Raw genomic sequence first — 24,725 nt, forward strand, 5'->3', positions numbered from 1 at the left:
AATAATACATTATTTACAAAAGCTGATACGTCCATCCGAAAAAATAATCGAGAATGTCGAAAAATGACACATAGAACGTAACGCCTCCACAGTCACTCACATTTTGTGTTATTTTGTTGTTGTTACACAGCACTTTGTGACGACGACGGCTGTCAATCGGCCTTTCCACTTTTGCCTTTCTGTACGCTTTTCGTAGCCAGTGTGCATACACACACGCGTTCACGTCTCTTGGCTCTTCCTTCGCGAGTAGTGGATCTGTGCGGCGGCGGGTGGATAATTTTAGAGTTTTTGAGAAGCACCGTGTGAATATCAGCTAATATCTGGTGTGTTTTGTGATAACGAACGACTGATCTCCCATGAGCGGAATGTTACGCTTACCATCGATGCTGGCCAAGAGTGCCCTGTCCGCGGTAAGTGATCTGGTTTTTTTTATCGGAGCTAGCGAAAAAATCTGATCTGGAATTTCGCAACAGTAGGGGATTACACAACGTCGGAAGAAAATTTTTCTCACTGATAGATACTGCAGCAAGCCCAACTTTTGGCCGTTTTTGCTGGTTATGTAATCTTGCAATTATTTAGCGAGGCTATTCTCGCTAATTCGTTATGAATTGTAATGCACAATTTAGCGATTATGTACTAATTGAGAGTGATGAGGATTTCGGAGGTGATGGTTCTATTATGAATGTGATCGGCAAATTTGCGTTCATAACCGAACGTGAATAAAATGGGGTCGGGTAAAACAAGTCCCCCGATTTGATAGGTTAGGATAAAAGTCCGACGAAATTTGCTTGCAAACAACTTTTAATGTTTGTATTGTTTAAATTGTGCTTAACATACGGGTAGCTTTATTTATTTACTAATTAGTTTTGAATAATATTGCGCATTTTGCACCACTTTAGACTCCTGCGCAAAAGCAAAAATTGCACAGATTAGATTAGATTTCTTAAAGGTGCTTTCGGCCGGGGGCTATTTCGTCTCTGCAAATTGCACAGTCGTATTTTTACATAAGCCAAATAATTAAAAATCGATTTCTTTAAAAGCACTAGCAACTTTAGAACAGTATTGACTAATTACACTAATTGATTCGAGCTCTAGAAGACTTTAAGAAGTTCAATATTTAAATCTTATGACCAGTGCGAAAATATAATAAATGCCGAAAAAATAAGCATTAACCCTAAGTCACATAAAGTGCAGGAACTCAGTGATGAGTAAATTTGCCTCATGTTTTTCCAGGTGTGTCCAGGAACAAATTCCCGAATATGAGAAAAGCAAAGATTAGATCCACTCAGTCTTTTGGTACTACTCCTAGACTGAGTTAAATTTTTGGTCAATTTTTCTTATTTTCCGGTAGATTTTTTAGGTTCTCCTCAGAAAAACATGAGGCTTGCTCATCGCAGAGTTCCTGCACTTTTGGCGATTATGAGTAAACTAAACTCAAATTTGGTCGTTCTCATTCGCCGTGCAGTCAAGGTCACGGGAGTACCCATTTCCTATCTGTCCCATCATGAGCCACAAGCTTTTTTAAACAAACCTTTGTAGTCTAGTCTACAGTCTACACATACACAGCCAGTACTTGAAAGAATCCTGGAAAATGATACATCTATCATTTTTCTTGTCATTATTAATGCCTGCTGCACATCAAGGATGTGAAACAAACAATAAAGCGGCCAGGCCTACTGTGTAGCGTTTAGTTAATTTTTGTGGAAGTGAATGTTTACCATGTCTACTTAATAAGTATAGACAGCGGTTAACATTTAATCCACAGGTAATCAAAGAGCGGGGACATACCGTACCAACCGCTCCGTATGCAGGATTTGAAAATAGGCTATATAAATCGTTGGGAGTGACAGAGCTAAGAAAGTTAATGTACACTCCTTGGTTGTCCGATCTCCTGGGATGGAACACAGGTATTTACCCCTTGTGTTCGAGCGTACAGTCCTCCCTCCGTACAAGCGTGGACCTCAGTCGACCTCAGTCGAAGGACAACAGAGAGCGGTGTGCGGACGTAACCCATACGGAGGGAATGCTGTATTCGCCTAGGTTATAGCGCCCTTGCTCGCTATTCGTTATTCGCTGTCTACAATGAGAAGAAACAATGCATGAAATTTATAGTGAGTAATTTTATAGAATATATATATATATATTTGACTTAAATTGATATATGTATATATTAGCCGTCACGATTGAATGCGCATGTTTAAACAACGTTGATCCAGGTACCTATCATATAAATTTGCCTATAATCTAGTTATGATTATTGTCAATAATATGTACTTACATTTCGATAAAGATGATGCTGCCTACTTTACCTGTTATGTGATACTTATCATCACAGAGTCCAACCTTGAATCGCAGACCAGGTCCACTAACAAAACAAGGGGTTTATGGTCTTCTTCTTCTTCTTCAGGTTCGCTCACCACCCGGAATGAAGGCACGGTGCGGTTAGTAATATCAAACAGTGTTACATGCAAACGAAAAAACGAAAAAGAGATACAACCAGGATTAGTTTTTTAAAGTAATAGTTTCATCTGAATACCCGACTAACCATATCTCAGTGACATTGTACCACTCTGAACCCACACCTAAAGCTATTTTGTGATTATATGGTTACTTTGGTATTCACATGAAATGTTGTGCAAGTACCAGAGGTTCAACAACGCCCAACTATGGACAGCTCAATGTTAATACCATTTACTCTTTGAATCAGCTTACACCAACATGATAATCTACTAAGAAACATCTAAGAATGTATAGAGATAAAGTTCAAAAATACAGTTTTAACTGATGGTACTTTATAAACGTCAAACTGTTCAATATTGGACCCTGCCAACACAATGTGGGCCGTCAGAATGGTTCATCGGTTGCGAAGTGAAGTGCTTCTTAAACTGAAGCGATACATTTCTCAATATTTCAACGTTATCCTAACGTAAACTTAATATTATCACCCATATGCCTGTCCACGCCCGAAACCCATCCACCACACAAAATCAAATAAAAATGTTTCTGTATGGCAAACACGTCCAGACATAAACGAGAATATGGGTGTATATCTTCACTGTAACAACTACGGGTAATCATCGAAAATACTTGCATTTTACTCAGGCACTTTTGAGCAAACTGCAATCACTCTCTCATACTCGTAATGTGCCACGACCAAATTGGCACAACGACGCCCTATACGCTCTCTGACCAAAGCGCAGGGGCTTTTTTAAAACAAACCTTTGTAGGCCCTTTTCTCGGCAACCGAGGGCCGCCCACGCAAACAACATTATCGGCAAGGGGAAAGTTTCCCCTACCGGGTGATGTTGATGGTTTGCGTGGGTGTCATGGGTAGCGAGAAAAGGGCATAAGAAGGTTTGTTTACAAAAAGCGTGTATGCCCTTTTCAAATGTTGTTTTTGCCATGTAGTTTGACAGAAGGTTCCTACACTGCCGCTGGAAGCATAATTGTCCCATATGTATATGAAATTCCATACCACGTGGGACAATTATGTGTCCACATCATATAAAATCCTCCCAATTTTCCCCAAGATTAAGTTGGTTCGCGTCGGCATGATCGACCGACTTTCAATGGATCGAATGATGATTGTTCCATCGACGTATTATATGTGATTTCATAAGGGGCGTCTGCTGATAAAACAGTAGACAAATCGACTAAATGCTAGTACATAATCCGATTAGTCGGTACATCACTAATCTACTAACGAGCCACCTAATTTAGTCGGTTTATCAAACGGGTTGATTGCTGATGATTTCGCCGCCACCCGATTGATGAATTAAATATAATCAATGATATGTTACTTACTTTCTAGTAAAATGAAGTTGTTTCCGGTCATACTCCCACGCCATGCATTCTTTTGTATCAACCTGTATATTACAGGAACAATGGCTCAAATCAAGGAGACGTTTAAGAAGAAGTATACCAATTTTTAACTATCATTTTCAAGGTCGAATATCGCTACTGAAAAATGATGATGATTGTGAAAAGTTGCGAAGAAATACATGAAATTTAGTATTAAATTGTAATTTTCGTAAGACCCGCACAGATCTAATTTGAAACAACCCTTGAAATATGTAAGAAAACTCTTGTCTTGGCAAACTGGTAAACTACATCGACTTTACAGGTTCATTTTCAAAGGAAATCCTCATCTTATTTCGTGATGTTATCAATGCTGCATCGAAGGCAGGTGTAAATAAAAGAGAGATTCATACATTTTCCAGGAAACAAAGTGATTCAACATAAAGCAATCACTTGGAACGAAATCAAGAAACATTGAAAAATAGACTGTAAGTGGATAAATTGCATTTCAGATTCATTTTCAATCAATGTTTGGTACGTGGATGTATAAATTTATATTTATAAAAAAATATACTGAGCTCCTCTTTTTCAGTTATTTTGGGCACTGAAACTAGTTGGAACGAGAACGTTAAAAGTGAGGAAACTTTTGGAAATGATTATAATGTTTTCAGAGATGATCGTGACTTACTCGAAACCCAAAGAATGTCAGGCGGTGGAGTTCTTATTACTATTTCTTCAAAACTTATTGCAGAACTTATTGTCTCATCGAAAGTAAAAGAATTTGAGCATGTGTGGGTAAAGGCAAATATAGCTGGTGAAACTCATATTTTTGCCACAGTCTATTTTCCCCCAGACTACGCTTGTAAGTCCTCGTATGAAACCCTTTTCCAAATAGCTGAAGAAATCGTATTTCAATTTCCCCCTGAATTCAAAATTCATATTTATGGAGATTTCAACCAACGCAATGCTGATTTTATTCCTGATTCAGATAATGAGAGTTTTCTTCTCCCAGTCATTGGGGAAAACGAAACATTACAATTTATTTTTGAAAAAAAATGCGTTTTTAGGATTAAACCAAATAAACCATGTAAGAAACCAACAGAATTGTTTCCTAGATTTCTTGTTAATGAATATACATGAAGATTTCTGTGTAAGTAAATCTATTTCTTCTTTATGGAAGAATGAAGCATTTCACACAGCAATCGAGTATTCCATATTTGTTCATAACAGTCAACACCCCAACAAATGTGAGTATGAAAATGTGTTCGACTACAAAAATGCTAATTATGATAATATTAAAAATAAATTCAATGGACAATTGGAAAACCATTTTGAAGGATCAGGTACATGTTGAATGTTCAGTGGAGGTTTTTATAACATTTTGTTTGAAGTAATTCACGAGGAAATTCCATTAAAAAGGAGATGACGCAATTATTCCTCCAAATATCCGGTTTGGTTCAATAACACTAGTTTACAGCATTTTTGAACTCGGTAAGGTGATGATCATTTCCAATGCAAAATCCTACGCTGAATTCAATGCCGTGGTCAGAAAAAAATAAAGTAGAGCCATTTTTGAGATATACAAAAATTTTAATTTTTTGGTTTTTGGACAAAAGTACGATTACTAAAATGTCAATATCTTTGGAACTAGTGCACTAATTTTAAATCTTTTATTATGAAAATGAAGCTAAATAAATTTTATATCGTTCACTAGAATATTATGTCTTAATTAAAAATTTAATTTTTTAGTCATTTAAAAATTTACAGCATTTTTTTTTTATTTTTCCTGCGAATTTTCCATAAAAATCTTGTTTTAATCAACATATTTAATGGGATAAAAAGATTCAAAAAATCAAAATTTTTGTATATCTCAAAAATGGCTCTACTTTAATTTTTTCTGACCACGGCATTGAATTCAGCGTTGGATTTTGCATTAGAAACGTTAGTTAACCACTAAAGTTCACACTTTTTATGTTGTTTTGTAAACTAGTGTAATCATATCATTAACTTGAAAAATCGTAAACAAAAAGCTCACAAAATATACAGAAATAAAATCGTGCTAATCTCGATAAGTACCAATCGATCAACTTAATGATGCGATTTTTTTGGCACTGTCTGAGTATAACATAAAAACTGAGGATGAAATTAAATCATGTCCAAGAAACATCTTCAATCACGTTAAAACTAAACTGAAATCGTGTAGCTTTCCATCAAAAATGATATTAGATGTAAAGTAAGGTAATAATTCTGATGATATATATATATATTTTTTTGTTTATTATAGATGATGATATATGTAATATTTTCGCAATTTTTTTTTCAAAAAACATACACGAAATTTTCAGATAATGATCGTGATTATGAATATTTTTCTTATTTTCCTGACTTTTCAACTACTGTTGGCGTTAATAAAATTTCGGTTCATGATATTTGGAATGGCCTACGAGATTTGGACGCCACTAAAGGTTCAGAACCAGATGGAATCCAACTTATTTTTATGAAAAACTTAGCAACTGAACTCACAACCCCTTTATTCTGGATGTTTAAAATGTCGCTTGAATCCGGTATATTCCCGAAGCAATGGAAAAAAAATCTTACTTAATACCCATATATAAATCAGGTAAAAATCCGATATTCGAAATTATCGTGGAATTGCTATCATTTCGTGCATTCCAAAACTGTTCGAATCAATTATAAATAAAAACATGTTTGGCCAAATAAAACAAAGAATAACTAGTGCACAACACGGCTTTTTTAAGGCCGTTCAACCACCACAAACCTGTTGGAATTTGTGGACTTCGTATTAAATGCAATGGACAGAGGTAACCAAGTAGAAGCTCTATATACAGACTTCAGCAAAGGGTTTGACAGAATTGATATACCAATGCTGATTTTTAAATTAGAAAAAATGGGAATTGAGATGGAGCTCCTCACCTGGATTAAATCGTATTTAGTTGATCGCCAGCAAATTGTAAGATTCAACGAGAAAACATCTAAGCCAATTCATGTCACGTCAGGGATTACCCAGGGCTCGCACCTAGGTCCCCTTCTTTTTATTTTGTACATTAATGACGTCTCACTTATTTTAAAAAAATATCAGGGTGCTTATATACGCTGATGACATGAAGCTATTTTTAGAAATAGGAAGCGATAACGATATGAATGTGTTTCAGAATGAAATACATGTTTTTTTTTTACAGATGGTGTAGTAAAAGTTTATTGAAACTAAATATTAACAAATGTTATCTTATAACGTACAGTATAAAACTAAATAAACAAAATCTTTGTATTACATTAGGTAATGAAAATGTTCAAAAATGTGAAAATGTAAGAGATTTAGGTGTTATTCTAGATTCTAAATTGACATTTGTGGACCATTATAACACCATAATACATAGAGCAGGCAATATGCTTAATTTTATAAAACGTTTCGGTATCCACTTTAAAGATCCTTATACAATTAAATCGCTTTACGTTGCTTATGTGAGGTCAATTTTAGAATATTGTTGCGTTGTTTGGTCACCCTATATGAAAAAGCATGAAGAACGAATAGCAAATTTAGGCCGGCGCCGGTGGTGTAATGGTAAGCGTGATTGCTTTCTAACACCCCAATGGGTCTGGGTTCAATCCCAGCCGAGGTCGGTGGGATTTTTCTGAGGCATAAAAATCTCTGGTCACGTCTTCCTTCGGAAGGGAAGTAAAGCCGTTGGTGAATGGGTGCGATATCCTACGCAGGTGTGGAAGCTGCCTTCCTGCACATTCGATTGCCGTCAATGGATGGCAATCGATGTCCGTCGGTGATTGGCACTAGATTGCGGAACAGAGACCGACGTTAAATAAAGGAAAAAAAAAAAAGAATAGCAAATTTTTAATATATGCATATTAGGTTGGACGGCTTTTCCTCTCCCGTCATATGAAGCACGTTGCTTGCTGATCAGCATTCAAACATTGAAAGAACGTCGGGATTACGCAAAGATTTCTTTATTAAACAATATCATTTCGCAACGCATTGACTCAGCTGATCTATTGTCAAGGTTAAATTTGTATGCACCTTCCCGACAATTACTCAATCGACAGTTGTTCGCAGTAGATCGCCATCGGACCAATTACACTAAATTTGGACCTGTAAATCAGATGATGACTGTTTATAATCATCATTGTGAAAAGATTGACCTAAATATGCCCTCAACAGAATTAAAAATATATTTCAGAACCCTGCGAAGTCATAGAACATAAGTCCTAATGTTAATAGGTAGTCTACGATTTGATTGATTGACGAATAAATAAATAAATAAATAAAATGTTCACTTATTGGAGGTGATTATAGTATGTTCTATATAATCACTTCCCACCAGGATAAAAATAACCATGCAATTACCATAAAATAAAATACAATTACAGCAAACCTATTGCCAACAATCGACCTTATTGTGCGTATATACTACACGAAATTTTAGCATATTGTTATTACAATAGATGTACAATACGTCCCATTATGTAAGAGTTTTCAACAATAGAACAACAATTCAGGCAAGTTGTCTGCTATTTTTCACTCACACACTTACAACCAACGCACAACAAACACATGCGATGTAAGCGGCAGCTGTAAAATATTCATTACAGCCGCAAAGTTCGTATGTGTTGTTCAAGTTTGTTATGGGTCATAAATTTATAGACCAGTTAAGAAGGTACTGTCAAATTTGTGAAATCCCATAGTGGAAACATTTGATGTCAGTCCTGTGGTTTCAATGGTTGATGGGATGGAGAAACATTCACATTGCCTCCCCGGTTTACATCACATTAGTGGGGGAAAAAACCAAAGGATTTTTCGGTTTCAATAGAGACCAAGTTAAGAGTTAAAAAAGGATGCAAGACAATGGAAAACGAAAAGATGAGGATGATGATAATGTCACGGTTAGGAGGTGTTCATAGTTGGAACTTCCAACTCGTAGGCGGAAGTGGTTGCGAAGGCAAACGAATTTCGGCTGAAAGCTAGATTTCAGAAATATTCGGTGAGGAATGGAGATCTAGATCCTATGAAAGAAATTCGTTGGTTGGAAGCTTCATACGAAGAGCATTGGAGTGTGCTTCTGCTGTAGATGGTTGGGGGAATGTAGAGTGTGGGTGGGTTAATGTTATTTCCGCACAACTTTTTGAAAATATCAAAAAGCAGCTGCAGCTGGCTAGCTATGAGTGGTCCGAGGTGCGACGAAAAATAAAGTGACAGACAGTCAAACCGTGATACACACTAAAAATTAAATGAGAGAACGGTTAGATAATTCTGACTCATTCAAGATTATCGATGAATAGCGGATGAAATCGGATGATATCGGCAAGCGCATGTTATTATTCTTTACGAATTGAAAAAAAAATCCAATTTATGAAGCAAATTTTATTAAAATCCGTTAAATCAACAGTAGAATGGATTACTTTCGTCCCCATCGGGTAAATGGCTCAAGTTTGTTTGGGAAAAAGTGATTTTTCTTATGGTTAAGATACATAACGACCCCCTTGTTCCCCAATTTACCATAGATTCTATTGTGGACACACTACATTATATTGTTATTTTATCTTTGTGGCGAATACGATTTAGCAAATCGACTAACGTACCCCATTCTAGTATAAATTCCAGTACTACACTATGTTTGTTTTGATTCGCTATGAAAGTCAGACAGATAAAATGAGGGGTTCGTGGATTTTCCTATGTTTCGAGGGGTGAATCGATTAGCTTGGGACCGAAGAGAGTACCAGAGCTGAGCCAAAAAGTTGAGCTCGTTTCTTCGGGACCTTCTAGTGTTAGAGTTACCTCTATGGTAGTAGCATAGAGATAACTCTAAGACTAGAAGGTCCCGAAAAAGCCTGCTCAACTTTTTGGCTCAGATCTGGTACTCTCTTCGGTCCCAAGCTAATCGATTCACCCCTCGAAACATAGGAAAAACCAATCACCCCTCATTTTATCTGTCAAACTTTCATAGCGAATCAAAACAAACATTGCGTAGTACTAGAATTTCGACTAGAATGGGGTACGTTAATCGTTTGCTTGGGACCAATAGGCTAGTCAAGTAGTGAGCCAATTTAAAATCGATAGTTTCGTATTGATTGTTGCTAATAGGCTAGTCAAATAGTGAGTAGTAGTGATTGTTGGTGCTAGAGTGCTTCTAAAAAAGTTATAGCTGTTCAAAGATCTATGTTTCGAATTAAATGCCAAACATCATTTCTTCTGCCAACCCGTCGGCAACACTGCCTGTGTACCAATGAAAGTCAGATTCCAAACTGGAATAATTTCGGAGTTTCTTATCTAATCGATTTGGTATGACATCTTTGTCTCAGACAACATTTCGATCAGAAGTGTCGGCGGCGGCGGCGTTGGTCGGCGTGAGTTTATTTTTAATGATTTAGAAAAAATACTTTCCAAACCAACCGCACATGGACAAAAAATGTTACCCACATTTGAGTTCAGATTACTCAAAATTGATAAAACGTAGGTCACTCATAGTTTGAGTAAATTTTCCGATACTTTCCCGGGGAAAACTTCTCGAATGTAAAACAAATGTAAACAGATTAGAAGTGTACTAGTAGACAGACTAATCCACAATCAGTTTCCGTCACATTCGAGAAGTTTTCCTCGGAAAATTTCCCCATTTTATGAGTGACCTACCTTTACGCGAATTTGTGTAACCTGAACGCAAATATGAGTAACTTTAACTTAATTTTGAGTCGTTCTCATTGGCCGTGCATGTGGAATTTGTTTAGAAAAGTATGTCAAGTGCTTATAAAGATTGCAGGGTGTGGAGTCGTATGGCAAAGTGTTACAACCCTTTTATAAAGCATAAGAAAAGTACGTTATGTAGGGGTGGATAGTATTTAAAAGCAATCTGATGCATTGCGCAACAATTTAATGGGCTCTAGGAATTCTTTCATTTATTGAGCATTACACGTTATTAGTATAGTGATATAGCGATAAATGATATGCTTGTATTACTCTGATACATATTTGAATGTACACGCATTGTAGTCTTGTTTATGTATTTGAAGATGATGTATTGCCGTTTCAGGGGAAATAATTCGACGCGACTGACAGCCACAGCATGCTATTAAAACTGGTAATCTGACGCTAAATGCAATTGGCAATAGTTCAGAATAAGTAGAATCCCGCACAATTTGCACCTGTAATAGGTCAAATATGAACGTGTTGTTAATAATAGTCACTTATTCACCTTTATTTAAATCCGATCCGAATGATTCAATCCTGAGTGCAAGATCGATAAAGAGCGAACAAACGTCAAAAAACTATATGACAATCGCTACATACAAGTTCTAATTTCAATGCGTTCAAGGTGCATTTTACCGAAAAGGTGCGGATTTTTCATCGGCGTGACATAAATTTGTTCAACGGCGTGAAAGATTTTACTGCGATGGTGCTCGGCTCAAATTCATCGGCGGCGGCGGCGTGGCGTGGCGGCGCATTGACGAGTGCACGGATGGATTTGAGTTCACTCACTCGACAAAAAGTGACACAACAGCGGGGCTCTGCTTACTTAAAATGAACACATGAATAATGCTCGCATAACATTTGAAAATGGATTATCAATTTTTCTGAACAACTTGCAAGGTCCTTTTCACGAGAACCGAAGTATGCTTACGTAAACCAAGACAACTATCAGGAAGGGGAGAATTTCTCCTACCCGATGGTGTTGTTAGTTTGCGTGGGCGTATTCGGTTCGCGCGAAAAGGGCTTAACAAGTTTTGTGTACAAAAGTTGATAGGCCCGTTTGAAATGTTACGAGAGTATTATTCATGTGTTCATTTTTAGTAAACAGGGCCCCGCTGTTGTGTCACTTTTTGTCGAGCGAGTGAACTCAAATCCATCCGTGCACTCGTCTATAGGTCTACTTAGAAGCAGAGGGATGAAAGTCAATCCCCTCTTTTCCCTCTGTTCGTGAACGATCTGTGTAGTCGACTGTGTTCTTCGAAACTTATGTTCGCCGATGACTTAAAGATCTTTCGTACTATTAAGTCAAGACTTGACTGTTGCGCACTCCAGAAGGATATTGATTCCCTTTTGCGCTGGTGTACATTGAACGGTATACAGGTTAATGTCACAAAATGCTGCGCAATATCTTTTAGCCGTTCACGCGAGCCCTTACGACATGACTATAGGATAGGACTCAGTAGTTTGCTCTTCGTTTCTTCAGTTAAGGATTTGGGTGTTATTATCTTGAGCTTGCTTGAGCTTGATTGACCGCCCACGGTTGCTACTCTGTTATTGCCAGATCAGCTGTAATTACACAGAGAACCAATAGACGATGCTTGGGACTAGCAATCATCCTCAATGTGTAAAAACTGGTGATCTTAAATTAGGCAATACCAGCGCCGGCGGCGCCCGAACACAGGTCAAGAAAGGAATGGGAAGGATTGTGTTGATATGACACTCGCTTTGATGGAAGCCGAGAACACCTCTGCACTTCCACGAGGAATCACTGGGATGTTGGATAAGAGGGTTGGGTTTGCAGCAGGGTTCGTTTTGGTAAACGATAAGCTGAATTGATGTCCTAACGATCATATAACGCGAAGGAGCTTGGGACTAAACCCACGGTCTTCTGCCCAACAAACAATTGCCTATTGAAGAAACGACTTCTTGACGATTTTATTCCACTTCATGCTTAATAATACTTGTATTATTTTTAATAATAACTTCTGTTCAGGCTTTGTTCACACAAATCTGGAGAATTTATTCAACCACAACATCAAAATATTTGGTGTTGAATAAGGTATGTCGAGAAGCTTTTATTCGACTTACAAAAGTTTTAACAGAGCTTAGCTTATTCGATCAAATGTTTGATTATTCAGCGTTTATTAGACCATCCTTAAACAGCGATGGTATAAAGGTGTATATAGACGGCTTGATTCTCATGTGAAATAATGTTTAATTATTACATCATTATACATTTATTAAAAGATTATTCAACTACGGGATAATTAATCCGAAAATAAGAACGGCACGCCCTAATAAAAATTGTATGGTTAATTTGCTTAACGACGTGTTCTGGGTATCATCCAAACCATTTATGGAATAGTTCAATGATTTGGGTTATCGTTCGTTTATGGTTATTTTTTATTAGGGCGAGCAGGGTTGTTTTCTCGTTAGTGATTGTTGTGTCATTATTTCTGTCGAATTTATTACATACATACATACATACACACACATGTCGTTAAATGGGATTCGAACCATGACCTTCCGATCACCAGCCGCTTGCCTTGCCATCTGAGCTATCCTAGAATACATCATATGAGCAGCCAAATAAGCAATAAAAGCTTGAATCTGAAAACCTATCAGCACTTCCAGCCGTAACTCTAGCTAACTCAAGGAGATGTGAGAATGATTAATTCATTCATAGTTGTTTAGCATTAGACCTCCATTTCTCTAATTTCGGTGGAAAGGATGCTATTATTTTCTATAGATCTACGAATTGGTTGTCGTGAGTGATACGATTTAAATTAATTAGGAGTAGAACATAAATAAAAAAAGGGTTGACGCTGGGATTGAACTCGCGACCTTCTACTTGGAAAGCGCAAACGGTAACCACTATGCTACCAATTTCGTTTTGTTGTTAGCCTGAATCACTGTTGTGGAATAATGAATGAATACGCCGTTTGTAAAGCATTTATAAAGCATGCAATTAAAACATGGACGCCTACTGGAATAAGAGCTTTTATGCTGACTGTATTCACCTTTATTCAGCAATATTGTTAAGCAATACAATGGAATCTAGTAATGGAGCTAGAAAACAATTAGTAGACGTATAATAAAGCATGTTATTAAATCAATTGAAACAGTCGGATTAAAGCGTCAATGTTTGTGCAAATTACACTTATTCAGTATGTTATTAGATCAAACTTCTGGTGTTGAATCAGGAAGACAGTCATCGTTTGTATAGATTTTAATAAGTATATTAATCAAATCAGAGAAATCAGCGAAATAAAGGCGCATCATCGAGCTCAATGAGGTTTTCTGAGCACATAATTTGACAACCCGTTTTATTCAGCATTGTACACTGTTATAAAGCATTTATTCAATCTATATGCTTATTTGTGACTCTGAATTGTTTGTTGAACAGTGTTGTGGAATAATGAATATAATACGCCGTTTATAAAGCATTTACAAAGCATGCAATTAAAACATGGACGCATAGTGGTATAAGAGCTATTTTGCTGGCTGAATTCACCTTTATACAGCAATATTGTAAAACAATGCAATGAAATCTAATAATGGAGCTAGGAAACATTTATAAGACGTCTAATAAAGCATTTTATTAAATCAATTGAAAACAGTCGAATAAGAACGACAATGTATGTGCAAATTACACTTATTCAGTTTGTTATTAGATCAAACCTCTGGTTCTGAATCAGGAAGACAGTCAATGTTTATTAAGCTTTTAATAAGTAAATTAATCATATCAGTGCAAACGGCGGAATAAAGGCGCATCTATCGATCTCAATGAGCTTTTTTCCGCACATAATTCGACATCTTGTTTTATTCAGCATTGTACACTGTAATACAGCATTTATTCAATGAGTATGCTTATTTGTGAATGTGAATTGTTTGTTGGGTGCTCAGTAAGCAAAAACGTTTGCCACTAGGCAGACGAGCACCTTTTTAATCACCGAGTTGCTGTTATTACCATGTAGTCATATTAACAAATAAAACGATTGACGAATCTTGAATGTGGATGGGCCTGAGATTTAAGGATTTGGTTGTTATCATCGACTCTAAAGTCAGATTCAATGAGCACATCTCCATGATAACTGCTAAAGCATTCGCCACATTAGGTTTCTTGAAACGAAACACAAACGCATTCCAGGTCATCTACGCGCTAAAATCACTATACTGTGCTCTCGTCCGCAGTCTTCTAGAATATGCTGTTGTTGTGTGGGCACCCGTTCACGCTATTCAAGCTAACAGAATCGAAATCATTCAGCGGAGCTTCGTAAAATACGCTTTACGTGTTCTGCCCTGGAACGATTCGGTAAATTTGCCGCCTTACGAAGAACGGTGCAGGCTGATTGACCTGGACACGTTGGCAGCAAGGAGGAAACTACTTCAGCGACTCTTCGTGTTTGGATTGCTTAACGGTGACGTGGATTGCAACTCTCTTGTGAGCCAAATCTACATCAATGCTCCTCAAAGAGTTCTACGTAGTTACACGCTTCTGTGGCAACCTACCCATCGGACCAACTATGGATTCAACGAACCGTGGACTTTGTGCTGTCGTGTGTTTAATGAAACGTTTGATGTATATGATTTTAACATTAGTAAGTCTACTTACAGACATAGAATTCGACACCTAGCTTAGAAAATATCTGTACAACATTATGTTGAAGATTTAATTAAATAAAAAAAAACACCACTGCGACCAGTAATTTGATCTATTGTAGTATATCCCGTGTCCTTAGTTTAGTGCATGTCGGATTACTCCATCACTATTGAGAAATGATGAAGTATTCGATTTTTTTTACAGTTGTCATTCTCGCATTTATCGCAAGGATCCGACTCTAATTGAAAGGTCCCGCTATTTATACCCTCCAAAGGCGCTCCCCTTTGTCAGTCAAAATTGGATTCCTTAGCAACAAAATTAAGGAATGACACCGATAATGACCATGCATCAGAACCCTAGTCTTAACCACTTCAAACTAGGGAACAACGAATAGAAGATTAGGAATCGCATAGGTGAAGACTAACTAACTAATTTTTTCCTTGTTTCAAGATCATCCTCGGTGGGCGAAGCCAAGTTTTGTCACTATCAACCAGGCTTCCAGTGCGCGCGCTACGGTATGCGAGACGCAATACGAATAGTCTCATAATCATAGCAGTCTCATGCGCAAGAGATTTGTAGCACTCTGTTTCTCTCTCTTCAGTTTTGTCGCATCTCACATTCTCATAATGTCTGTGTGTCGCACTGTTTTGTAAGCACAGCACATTTCCGGATGTATGCGTTTCATGAGAACGAGTATCATGCGACGTCGCGTGAGCCGAAGCTCATGCGCTTTTCGCAATGAGACGTCGCTAAGCGACGTTTCAATGCGACATCGAAATAACAAACTCAACTGGAAGACCAACTCGTGTTCTTGATGTGGGGAAAGTGTTGTTTTGTTTTGGAAACGATGGAAAGCGACCTAGCTACTACACTCTTATCGAACATGGAGAAGAGGTGTCGGATGGTTATGACCAACAAAGTTTTCCTAGCGGCAATTTTCGTTGATTAAAGGATTAACTTGAAAAATAGCTCATTCATAATGAACGAAGTAAGAGATGTGGCTTTGGTAAGCGAAATGTACAATCAAGTTGTGGTTTATTTGCTCGTTAATATGCTTGTTTTTAATTTCACCGAGGGTCCACGGTACTAACACTAGGACTATTTAGAAATCTGTCGTCGCAAATTGATTGTTTCAATTCAGCATCATGGTGGCCGATATGAACTATCCTGTGAGCGCTAACACATCTGAAGAATTCAGTTGCTGCCGTAGTAAGTTTTGTTGATTGACAGGTATTCAATACAATTCCTGAAGCAAGAAGCTTAGCAACAATCCGTAATACAGATATGACACAAATTGTTCCTAAATTTATTACTTTAACCTTAATCCAGCATTTCGTACCTACGTACACTGTGGTGCAAAGTTGATCGGACAAAGATCGTTTTCATACAAATTAGCCAAGTTTAACATGTTACAAATGTGTTCTGTTATGATCAATTGGGCTGAAATTTTGACGCAAAACTACAAATACAGGGGTTGTGAGAAATATAGGGTACTAGCAAAATTTTGTCCAAATTTGGACTGTTGAAACTTCGTTGAATATTGTTCGATTTTTAATCTTCAAGAAACATTCGACTGGAAAACTAATCAAGTTTTATGGTGAGGCAATGGAAGTGACCATGGTTACCGGATACCGGAGATATTCCGGGTTTCCTGAGGGCATGTCTAAATTGCTAAATTTGTGATGAGTTTTTCTCAGAGTGTCCGTTACTAATCTGTGTTTTTTGTTCATACGCCAAAAATAGAACCATTTCCAAAGCAAATGACGTACCAAGAGCTAAAATCTACTCAGAATCAACCAAGATATGGCCATTTCCCTGGAATCGGTCCTGAAGGAGGGTTCTGAGTGCGGTCAGTTCTTTCATTCACTCAAAACATGCCATGTGACACCTCTTTCTTCATGGTTTTTTACCAATAGGCTTTCTATAGACTTTAAATGGAGCATTGACCACATTGGCCACTTCCGGAACCACCGGAGTGCCCTCGGGGGAACCTGTAGTAGGGGACAAATTCATTTTTTACAAAAATCATGCCGTGTGACACCTCTTTCTTCATGGTTTTTCATCAGTAGGCTTTCTATAGACTTTGAATGGATCATTGACCACATTGACCACTTCCGGAACCACTGGAGTACCCCCGAAGGCACCTGCAGTAAGGGAAAATTGCATTTTTACATCGAAACATGCCGTACGACACCTATTTCTTCATGGTTTTGCATCAGTAGGCTTTTTATAGGCTTTAAGTGGATCATTGATCGCATTGACCACTATCGGAACAATGCCGGAATACCCCCAAGAAACCATAAGTAGGGGAAAATTTCATTTTTACACCAAAACATGCCGTGTGACAGATCGTTCTCCATGGTTTTGCATCAGTAGGCTTTCTATAAAGTTGAATTGGATCATTAATTACATTGGCCGCCTCGGAACCACCGAAATGCGGGCGCACGGCATGTTTAGGTGTAAAAATGTAATTTTCCCCTACTACAGGTTCCCCCGGGAGTACCCAAGTGGTTCCGGAAGTGGTCAATGTAGTCAATGATCCATTTAAAGTCCATAGAAAGCCTACGGATAAAAAAAACCACGAAGAAAGAGGTGTTGTACGGCATGTTTTGGTGTAATAATGCAATTGTCCTCTACTACAGGTTCCCCCGGGGGTAGTTCGGTGGTTCCGGAAGTGGCCAATGTGGTCAATGATCCATTCAAAGTCTATAGAAAGCCTACTGATGAAAAACCATGAAGAAAGAGGTGTCGCATGGCATGTTTTGGTGTATAAATGAAATTTTACCCTACTTCAGGTTCCCCGGGGGTACTTCGGTGGTTCCGGAAGTGGCCAATGTGGTCAATAATCCATTTAAAGTCTTAAGAAATCCTACTGATGAAAAACCATGAAGAAAGAGGTTTCACACGGCATGATTTTTGTAAAAATGAATTTTTCTCCTACTACAGGTTCCCCCGAGGGCACTCCGGTGGTTCCGGAAGTGGCCAATGTAGTCAATGATCCATTCAAAGTCTATAGAAAGCCTATTGGTAAAAAAAAAAAACTATGAAGAAAGAGGTGTCGCACGGCATGTTTTGAGTGAATGAAAGAACTGACCGCACTCAGAACCCTCCTTCAGGACCGATTCCAGGGAAATGGCCATATCTTTGTTGATTCTGAGCCGATTTTAGCTCTTGGTACGTCATTTGCTTTGGAAATGGTTCTATTTTTGGCGTATGAACAAAAAACACAGATTAGTAACGGACACCCTGAGAAAAACTCATCACAAATTTAGCAATTTAGACATGCTCTCCGGAAACCCGGAATATCTCCGGTATCCGGTAACCATGGTCACTTCCATTGCCCCAACATAAAACTTGATTAGTTTTCTAGTCGAATGTTTCTTGAAGATTAAAAATCGAACAATATTTAACGAAGTTACAACAGTCCAAAGTTGGACAAAATTTTGCTAGTACCCTATATTTCTCACAACCCCTGTATGTTGAATTTCACGTGTAAGAAATACCAAATTTTTTGAAGCACCTGCTGGAAGGTGACAATAAAAATAAAATGTGTGCATAGCTGATCGAACAAAGGTCAATGGAAAAGCAAGTTTTGTGTCAAAAATTTCAACTCAATTGATCTGACAGAACACATTTACAACATGTTAAACTTGGTTAATTTTTAAGTGCAGACTTGTGTGTATGCAATGAGAAGTCACCACCAACGTTTTTGCAGCAAAGTACACTTCTGCATTGAAAATAATCCCTTAAAATAGTGTTCACTGAAGCCAGACAAATAAAAATATTAATCTTCAGAGTTTTATCATTACTAGCGTGTTGATATGATCGGTCAAGTCAGACCGAAATGTGAATTTTTTATTTGATTTTGAGAAAAACGAATTTAAAGTGGGCTGTTCAATATTGTGTCTTATGTAATGGGAAAAATCATTTGACCGATTTCTCGTGCTACTCTAATTTTTCAAATCTGGCTGAAAAATTGAAATGTAGCTGAGGGAATTCTTGATCTTATGATATCATTAACTCATTTTTTGTTTTTATTTTGCTACTTAGTCCCTTCTGACTTAAGGCCGACCATATGATCTTGTATAGTATAGTGCTGTTTTACATTCAAAATCGTCCATTTATATTTTTACTGGTCTGAGTAAAAGTATTCTGAGGGATTCTGAGTTTAATTTGGTGCAAATGCGCAATAACTTGTTTATTTTTCCACCAAATGGGCTGAAAGCTTCAGAGGCTTCCAAAAAATGTATTTTAGAAGATTTCCGCATAAGGACTTGTTGAAGGACACATAGTTCCACAGATATTCCGGTATTATTTGGGTGCTAACATGCTAGCGGTATCCCAACTACCGTAAGGTTGCCATCCACCGCTCACATAGCCTTCCTTTACCTTCCTTTAGCATCCTTTCGACAAGCAATTGCGTCTTCCTAGGATCATTAGTGGTGATCTTACGGACGGTGATTCCAGTATATCTCTGGAACCATGAGTTGAGTCTGCTTGAATCTATACTAGAAGATATTTCTGGAACCATCTAAAAACTTTACCCCATTTCAAAATCCACATGCAAAGGGCCACAAGTCTCGTCACCCGACAACATCACTTATGATGGGACCGCGAGAGTCAAAACATGCGAAACAGCGCACGGCGATGGCGCCCTGAGAGAGCGCATTGAGATGTTTCAATGAAACAGTCGCATGTGATTGAATACATGCGTCGCATTGAGAGAGCAATGCGATGAGACAAACAAAAATTGAAACGCTCGATTTTGTTGAGAGCATGTAGCTTGTCGCGCGCATCGTTCTGGTCTCTCTTTTGTACAATAATGTAGCACACCATGGATATGAGAGTCATGCGACGCTCCGTCTCACAGCTCGCTGTCGCATTTGTGTACGCGTGAGATTTCCGGAAGCCTGCTATCAACAAAGCATAACAAGTAACAAGGACTAAGATGTGTTCCTTTGATTACTGAAAAATTCTGTTTGAAGTAGTCAAGACTAGGAATCGGTGGTAGATCTTACATCCCGTAACTTACCACGAAATGGTGATCTACCCACCTTACGGGGCCAATTCTCTCCATCGATTTCCTCTTTTGATGACCATGGCTTCACTAACCTATTTCGCACTATTTCTGCTATGCTCTTCTATCATCCAGAACAACAAACGTATCAATGAATGTGTTTGCCGTCGAGTTAATAACGAAACAGAAAGTCGATGAAGAGAATCGATCAAAATCACTTGTGCACCCCTGCTTCCAAGTTTGGTTACAAGATTACAAGAACTCTGGAGAACATTTTGTGTGGTCGTTGGGGGCGTGTGGTTCTGAATATGGCGATGAGTGTCCAACAATGTACGCAATTGCATCCGCCCTATTTGCACACGCCCGAAAATCGGAGGCGAATGCCACTTCGACTTGTTTCGCCTACTAACGACTCTCTGATGACAGTGTTGGGGAAACAGCAATGCTACTTCGACATGTTTTGTCTAGAAACGACTCTCTGATGACAGTGTTGGGGAAGCAGCAAATGCATGTACGTAATTGGTGGATTTGTCAGTTATTTCTACTCTTTTGAACAATGCTTGACATTTACCACTTTTTCAATAGTTTCTTGTTCAAAATCAACAGTCGGAAGCATTGCTATCGATGCGTAGAAATAGTTCTGATCGATTGGTGATAAAATTATTGAAATTGGTCCAGAGGCAGCTGAGTTATGAACGTTCAAAATCTTTCATAATTTCGTTACTTGTTCCATTTTCGGTTTTCACAAAGTGTACCACCATATTGAAATCACAGACATAGTCCTACACTCATAAAATAAATCACATAACCAGTGGAAAATATCCATGTGAATTTCACATAACTTTCATGTGATCCCATAATTGGAAATTGCACCACTAAATCACATGAACGTTATGTGTGCAATGAAATCTATATTATTTCTCATATAGAACTTCTAATGCTATGTGATATTCAGGTAAAAATCATTATTTTTGTTTTTGGAAAAATACTATGTGCGTTCCTAATAGAAACTAAGTGAAAACTTTTTTCAGTGTATGTCAAAAGATTAGGAATCACGGTTATGTGAAATTATCAAAAGATAAAAGTCTGATGCATTGGGTCATTACTGTAAAATATATTTTTGCCACCATGTGCAAGTTACTGCAAAACCTTTTTGTTTGGGCCATGCAGATTCAAACGAAAACGAATATGACGGGGATTTTTTTTTGTAAATTCATTTTTTTAAATAGTTCAATTCCCCCAACAATTGAATATTAAAAAAAAACGGAATTAAGATAATTTTTTAATTAACAGTATGAGTTTAAGTTAAAAATCTCGGATAGCAAATAATTCAAACTCTACTTCAAATTCTCTCACCCTTACAGACTCGCGGACTGACGGCCGCCACTTCCCAGCGGGGGCTGCATTTCACCGTTGGTCAGAATAACGCCACAGCGAACCCGGGTGCGATCTCGAAGGAATACCCGGTGGTAGACCACACATACGATGCCGTCGTGGTCGGTGCCGGTGGAGCGGGTCTCCGCGCTGCCTTCGGTCTGGTGGCCGAAGGTTTCAAAACTGCCGTCATCACGAAGCTGTTCCCGACCCGTTCGCATACCGTTGCGGCTCAGGGCGGAATCAACGCGGCGCTCGGCAATATGGAAGAGGATGACTGGAAGTGGCACATGTACGATACCGTGAAGGGATCCGATTGGTTGGGAGACCAGGATGCCATTCACTACATGACCCGGGAGGCCCCGAAGGCTGTCATCGAACTGGAGAACTACGGTATGCCGTTTTCGCGTACTCCTGACGGTAAAATCTACCAGCGAGCTTTTGGCGGTCAGAGCTTGAAGTACGGAAAGGGTGGCCAGGCGCATCGTTGCTGCTGTGTTGCCGATCGTACTGGACATTCCCTGCTGCATACGCTGTACGGTCAATCGTTGAGCTACGATTGCAACTATTTCATCGAATACTTTGCCCTGGACCTGCTGATGGAGAATGGACAGTGCGTGGGTGTGATTGCGCTGAACCTGGAAGACGGCAGCATTCATCGTTTCCGTGCCAAGAATACCGTTTTGGCTACTGGAGGCTATGGTCGTGCCTATTTCTCGTGTACCTCGGCGCATACATGTACCGGTGATGGAACTGCTATGGTGGCTCGTGCTGGACTTCCTTCGGAAGATCTGGAATTTGTTCAGTTCCACCCCACTGGTATCTATGGTGCTGGCTGTTTGATCACTGAAGGATGCCGCGGTGAAGGTGGCTACCTTATCAACTCCCAAGGTGAACGTTTCATGGAACGATACGCCCCAGTGGCAAAGGACTTGGCATCCCGTGATGTCGTATCCCGTTCGATGACCATCGAAATCCGCGAAGGCCGCGGCTGTGGACCAGAAAAGGACCATGTCTACCTTCAGCTGCACCATCTGCCCCCAGAGCAGCTGGCCCAGCGTCTTCCGGGTATCTCGGAAACTGCAATGATCTTCGCCGGTGTCGATGTCACCCGTGAGCCAATTCCTGTCCTACCAACCGTGCATTACAATATGGGTGGTGTCCCGACCAACTACAAGGGCCAGGTTCTAACCGTCGATTCCAGTGGAAACGATCATGTAGTTCCCGGACTGTACGCTTGCGGTGAATCTGCCTGCTCGTCGGTCCATGGAGCTAACCGCCTGGGAGCCAACTCACTGCTGGATTTGGTTGTATTTGGTCGTGCATGTGCTAAGACCATCGCTTCCGAAAATCGCCCGGGAGAGAAGATCGCCGATATCAAGCCGAACGCCGGTGAGGCCTCCGTGGCCAATCTGGACTGGGTGCGTAACGCCGATGGTGCTATTCCTACCTCAACCTTGCGACTGAACATGCAGAAGACTATGCAAACGCATGCTGCCGTGTTCCGTGAGGAGAAAACATTACAGGAGGGTGTCCGCAAGATGGGCGAAATCTACAAAACCATCAAGGATGTGAAGGTTTCCGATCGTTCCCTGGTGTGGAACTCGGATCTGGTGGAAACGCTGGAACTGCAGAACCTTCTGCTGAATGCCAATATGACCATCACAGCGGCAGAAAATAGAAAAGAATCCCGCGGTGCTCACGCCCGTGAAGACTACAAACACCGAGTGGACGAATACGTAAGTATTTACTTAAAATAACTAGAAGGTATTAAAATGTACAAAACATTGCCACACTTTCATTCACAGGACTACACCAAACCTCTGGAAGGTCAGCAGAAGGTACCAGTTGAAAATCACTGGCGCAAACACACTCTGACCTGGATCGATCCGGAAACCGGTGCAGTCAAGATTGACTACCGTCCCGTCATCGATCAGACTCTCAGTGAGGAATGCAGCACCGTTCCACCGGCGATCCGCTCATACTAAGCAAGCAAGCGCAGAACATTCAAATTTCGTTTTTTTTCCCACAAACAACAACTTCAACAATACTGCGCATTAGCTAAGGAAACGACTCGAGCCGTGGTGGTACGAAAGCAAGAATGTACCACCCAACTAAGCGAACAGCCAGCAAAGCTTGCCCGAGAGAGTATTAATTTGGAAAATGTGAGTAACAACTATCTGCTTATAATTTTCGGTTGACGCAATCAATCACATGGTCGCAATCGACGACACGCTAGCACGCTTCATGGTGTGCCGCTGTGGAGGTGTGTTCTATGTTGACGTGTCATTAGGTTTATCACTCTGTTATTGTTGGGTGATACACTTAACCGAGCGGAATAATCATCCTGATCTGATAGGCGAGCGTGATCACACTGCTTACCGTCGATTAAACTAATCAGGTGTTTTCATTTTTAGATCCTGAAACTTTATGATAGAATCATAACAACTATCTCATTACCGGAAAAGTATCATCTTGTTCTTGGAAACCCACGTTACAAACTATGGGCCTTGGCAGTCTACATCGTGCCCTCCCCTGGGGTCAGGAAAAACCAGTGAAGTCAAAATTGTGCTTAAATTATTATAGGAGAAAAACAAAACTGAAATGCAGAAAAGTTAAATTTCGACACATTATTATTTATTAATCATTGCTCAGCAGAAGAAAACATCTAGAACAATTGCGTACTTCTACGAAGCATTAAAATAAAATAAAGAAAACTTCGTAGCTTAAAATCTTCGAATTGTCTCGACAAGGTTTTTTTTTCAATTGGCATTTGAAACAAACTCAAAATTTCAACGGTTCTTGTATTAATACGGTTATTTTAGTCCTAGCACACAAAAAGCAGCTGATATAATATACACAGTAATACAAACATTTTTACATACAAAGCAAATTATTGTCCGCGGATTTACGGTTGATGGTATGAATGTGATGACAATTTATTGAACGATTTTATAGGTAGCTGTAATTGATTTCTCTTGCGGGACACCCCATGTCTGAATTAATAAATGCCTTCTTACAACAAGTCCCAACATTTGGAATAGGTAGGTAGGTACTCAAATTTACTGATGTTCTCAAAATTGAACAACTTCATTGTTTTAAAATAGAAGTTGTGGTTAAACTATTTTTGAATCAACCATTTATCAGTATGTTAAATAAAGCTCTGTTTACAATGAAAAAGGCACTGATACAGGCACTCTAATATGGACAACACAAAGCAA

At 39.0% G+C, this 24,725-nt stretch overlaps 1 protein-coding gene across 1 annotated transcript; it reads left to right on the forward strand.

Annotated features, from left to right (window-relative positions):
• The first annotated feature begins 193 nt into the window (after positions 1–193).
• SdhA (succinate dehydrogenase, subunit A (flavoprotein)) lies at positions 194–23,500 on the forward strand. Its single transcript, XM_065231501.1, has 3 exons — positions 194–410; positions 21,495–23,243; positions 23,313–23,500. Exons 1-3 carry the CDS (start codon positions 357–359, stop codon positions 23,490–23,492), a joined length of 1,983 nt encoding a protein of 660 aa, XP_065087573.1. The 5' UTR covers positions 194–356; the 3' UTR covers positions 23,493–23,500.
• Positions 23,501–24,725: the final 1,225 nt, after the last annotated feature.

This window comes from Ochlerotatus camptorhynchus, unplaced genomic scaffold (assembly GCF_037179485.1).
Source record: "Ochlerotatus camptorhynchus isolate MF236.1 unplaced genomic scaffold, CSIRO-AGI_Acam_v1.1 ptg000357l, whole genome shotgun sequence".
Taxonomy (NCBI): domain Eukaryota; kingdom Metazoa; phylum Arthropoda; class Insecta; order Diptera; family Culicidae; genus Ochlerotatus; species Ochlerotatus camptorhynchus.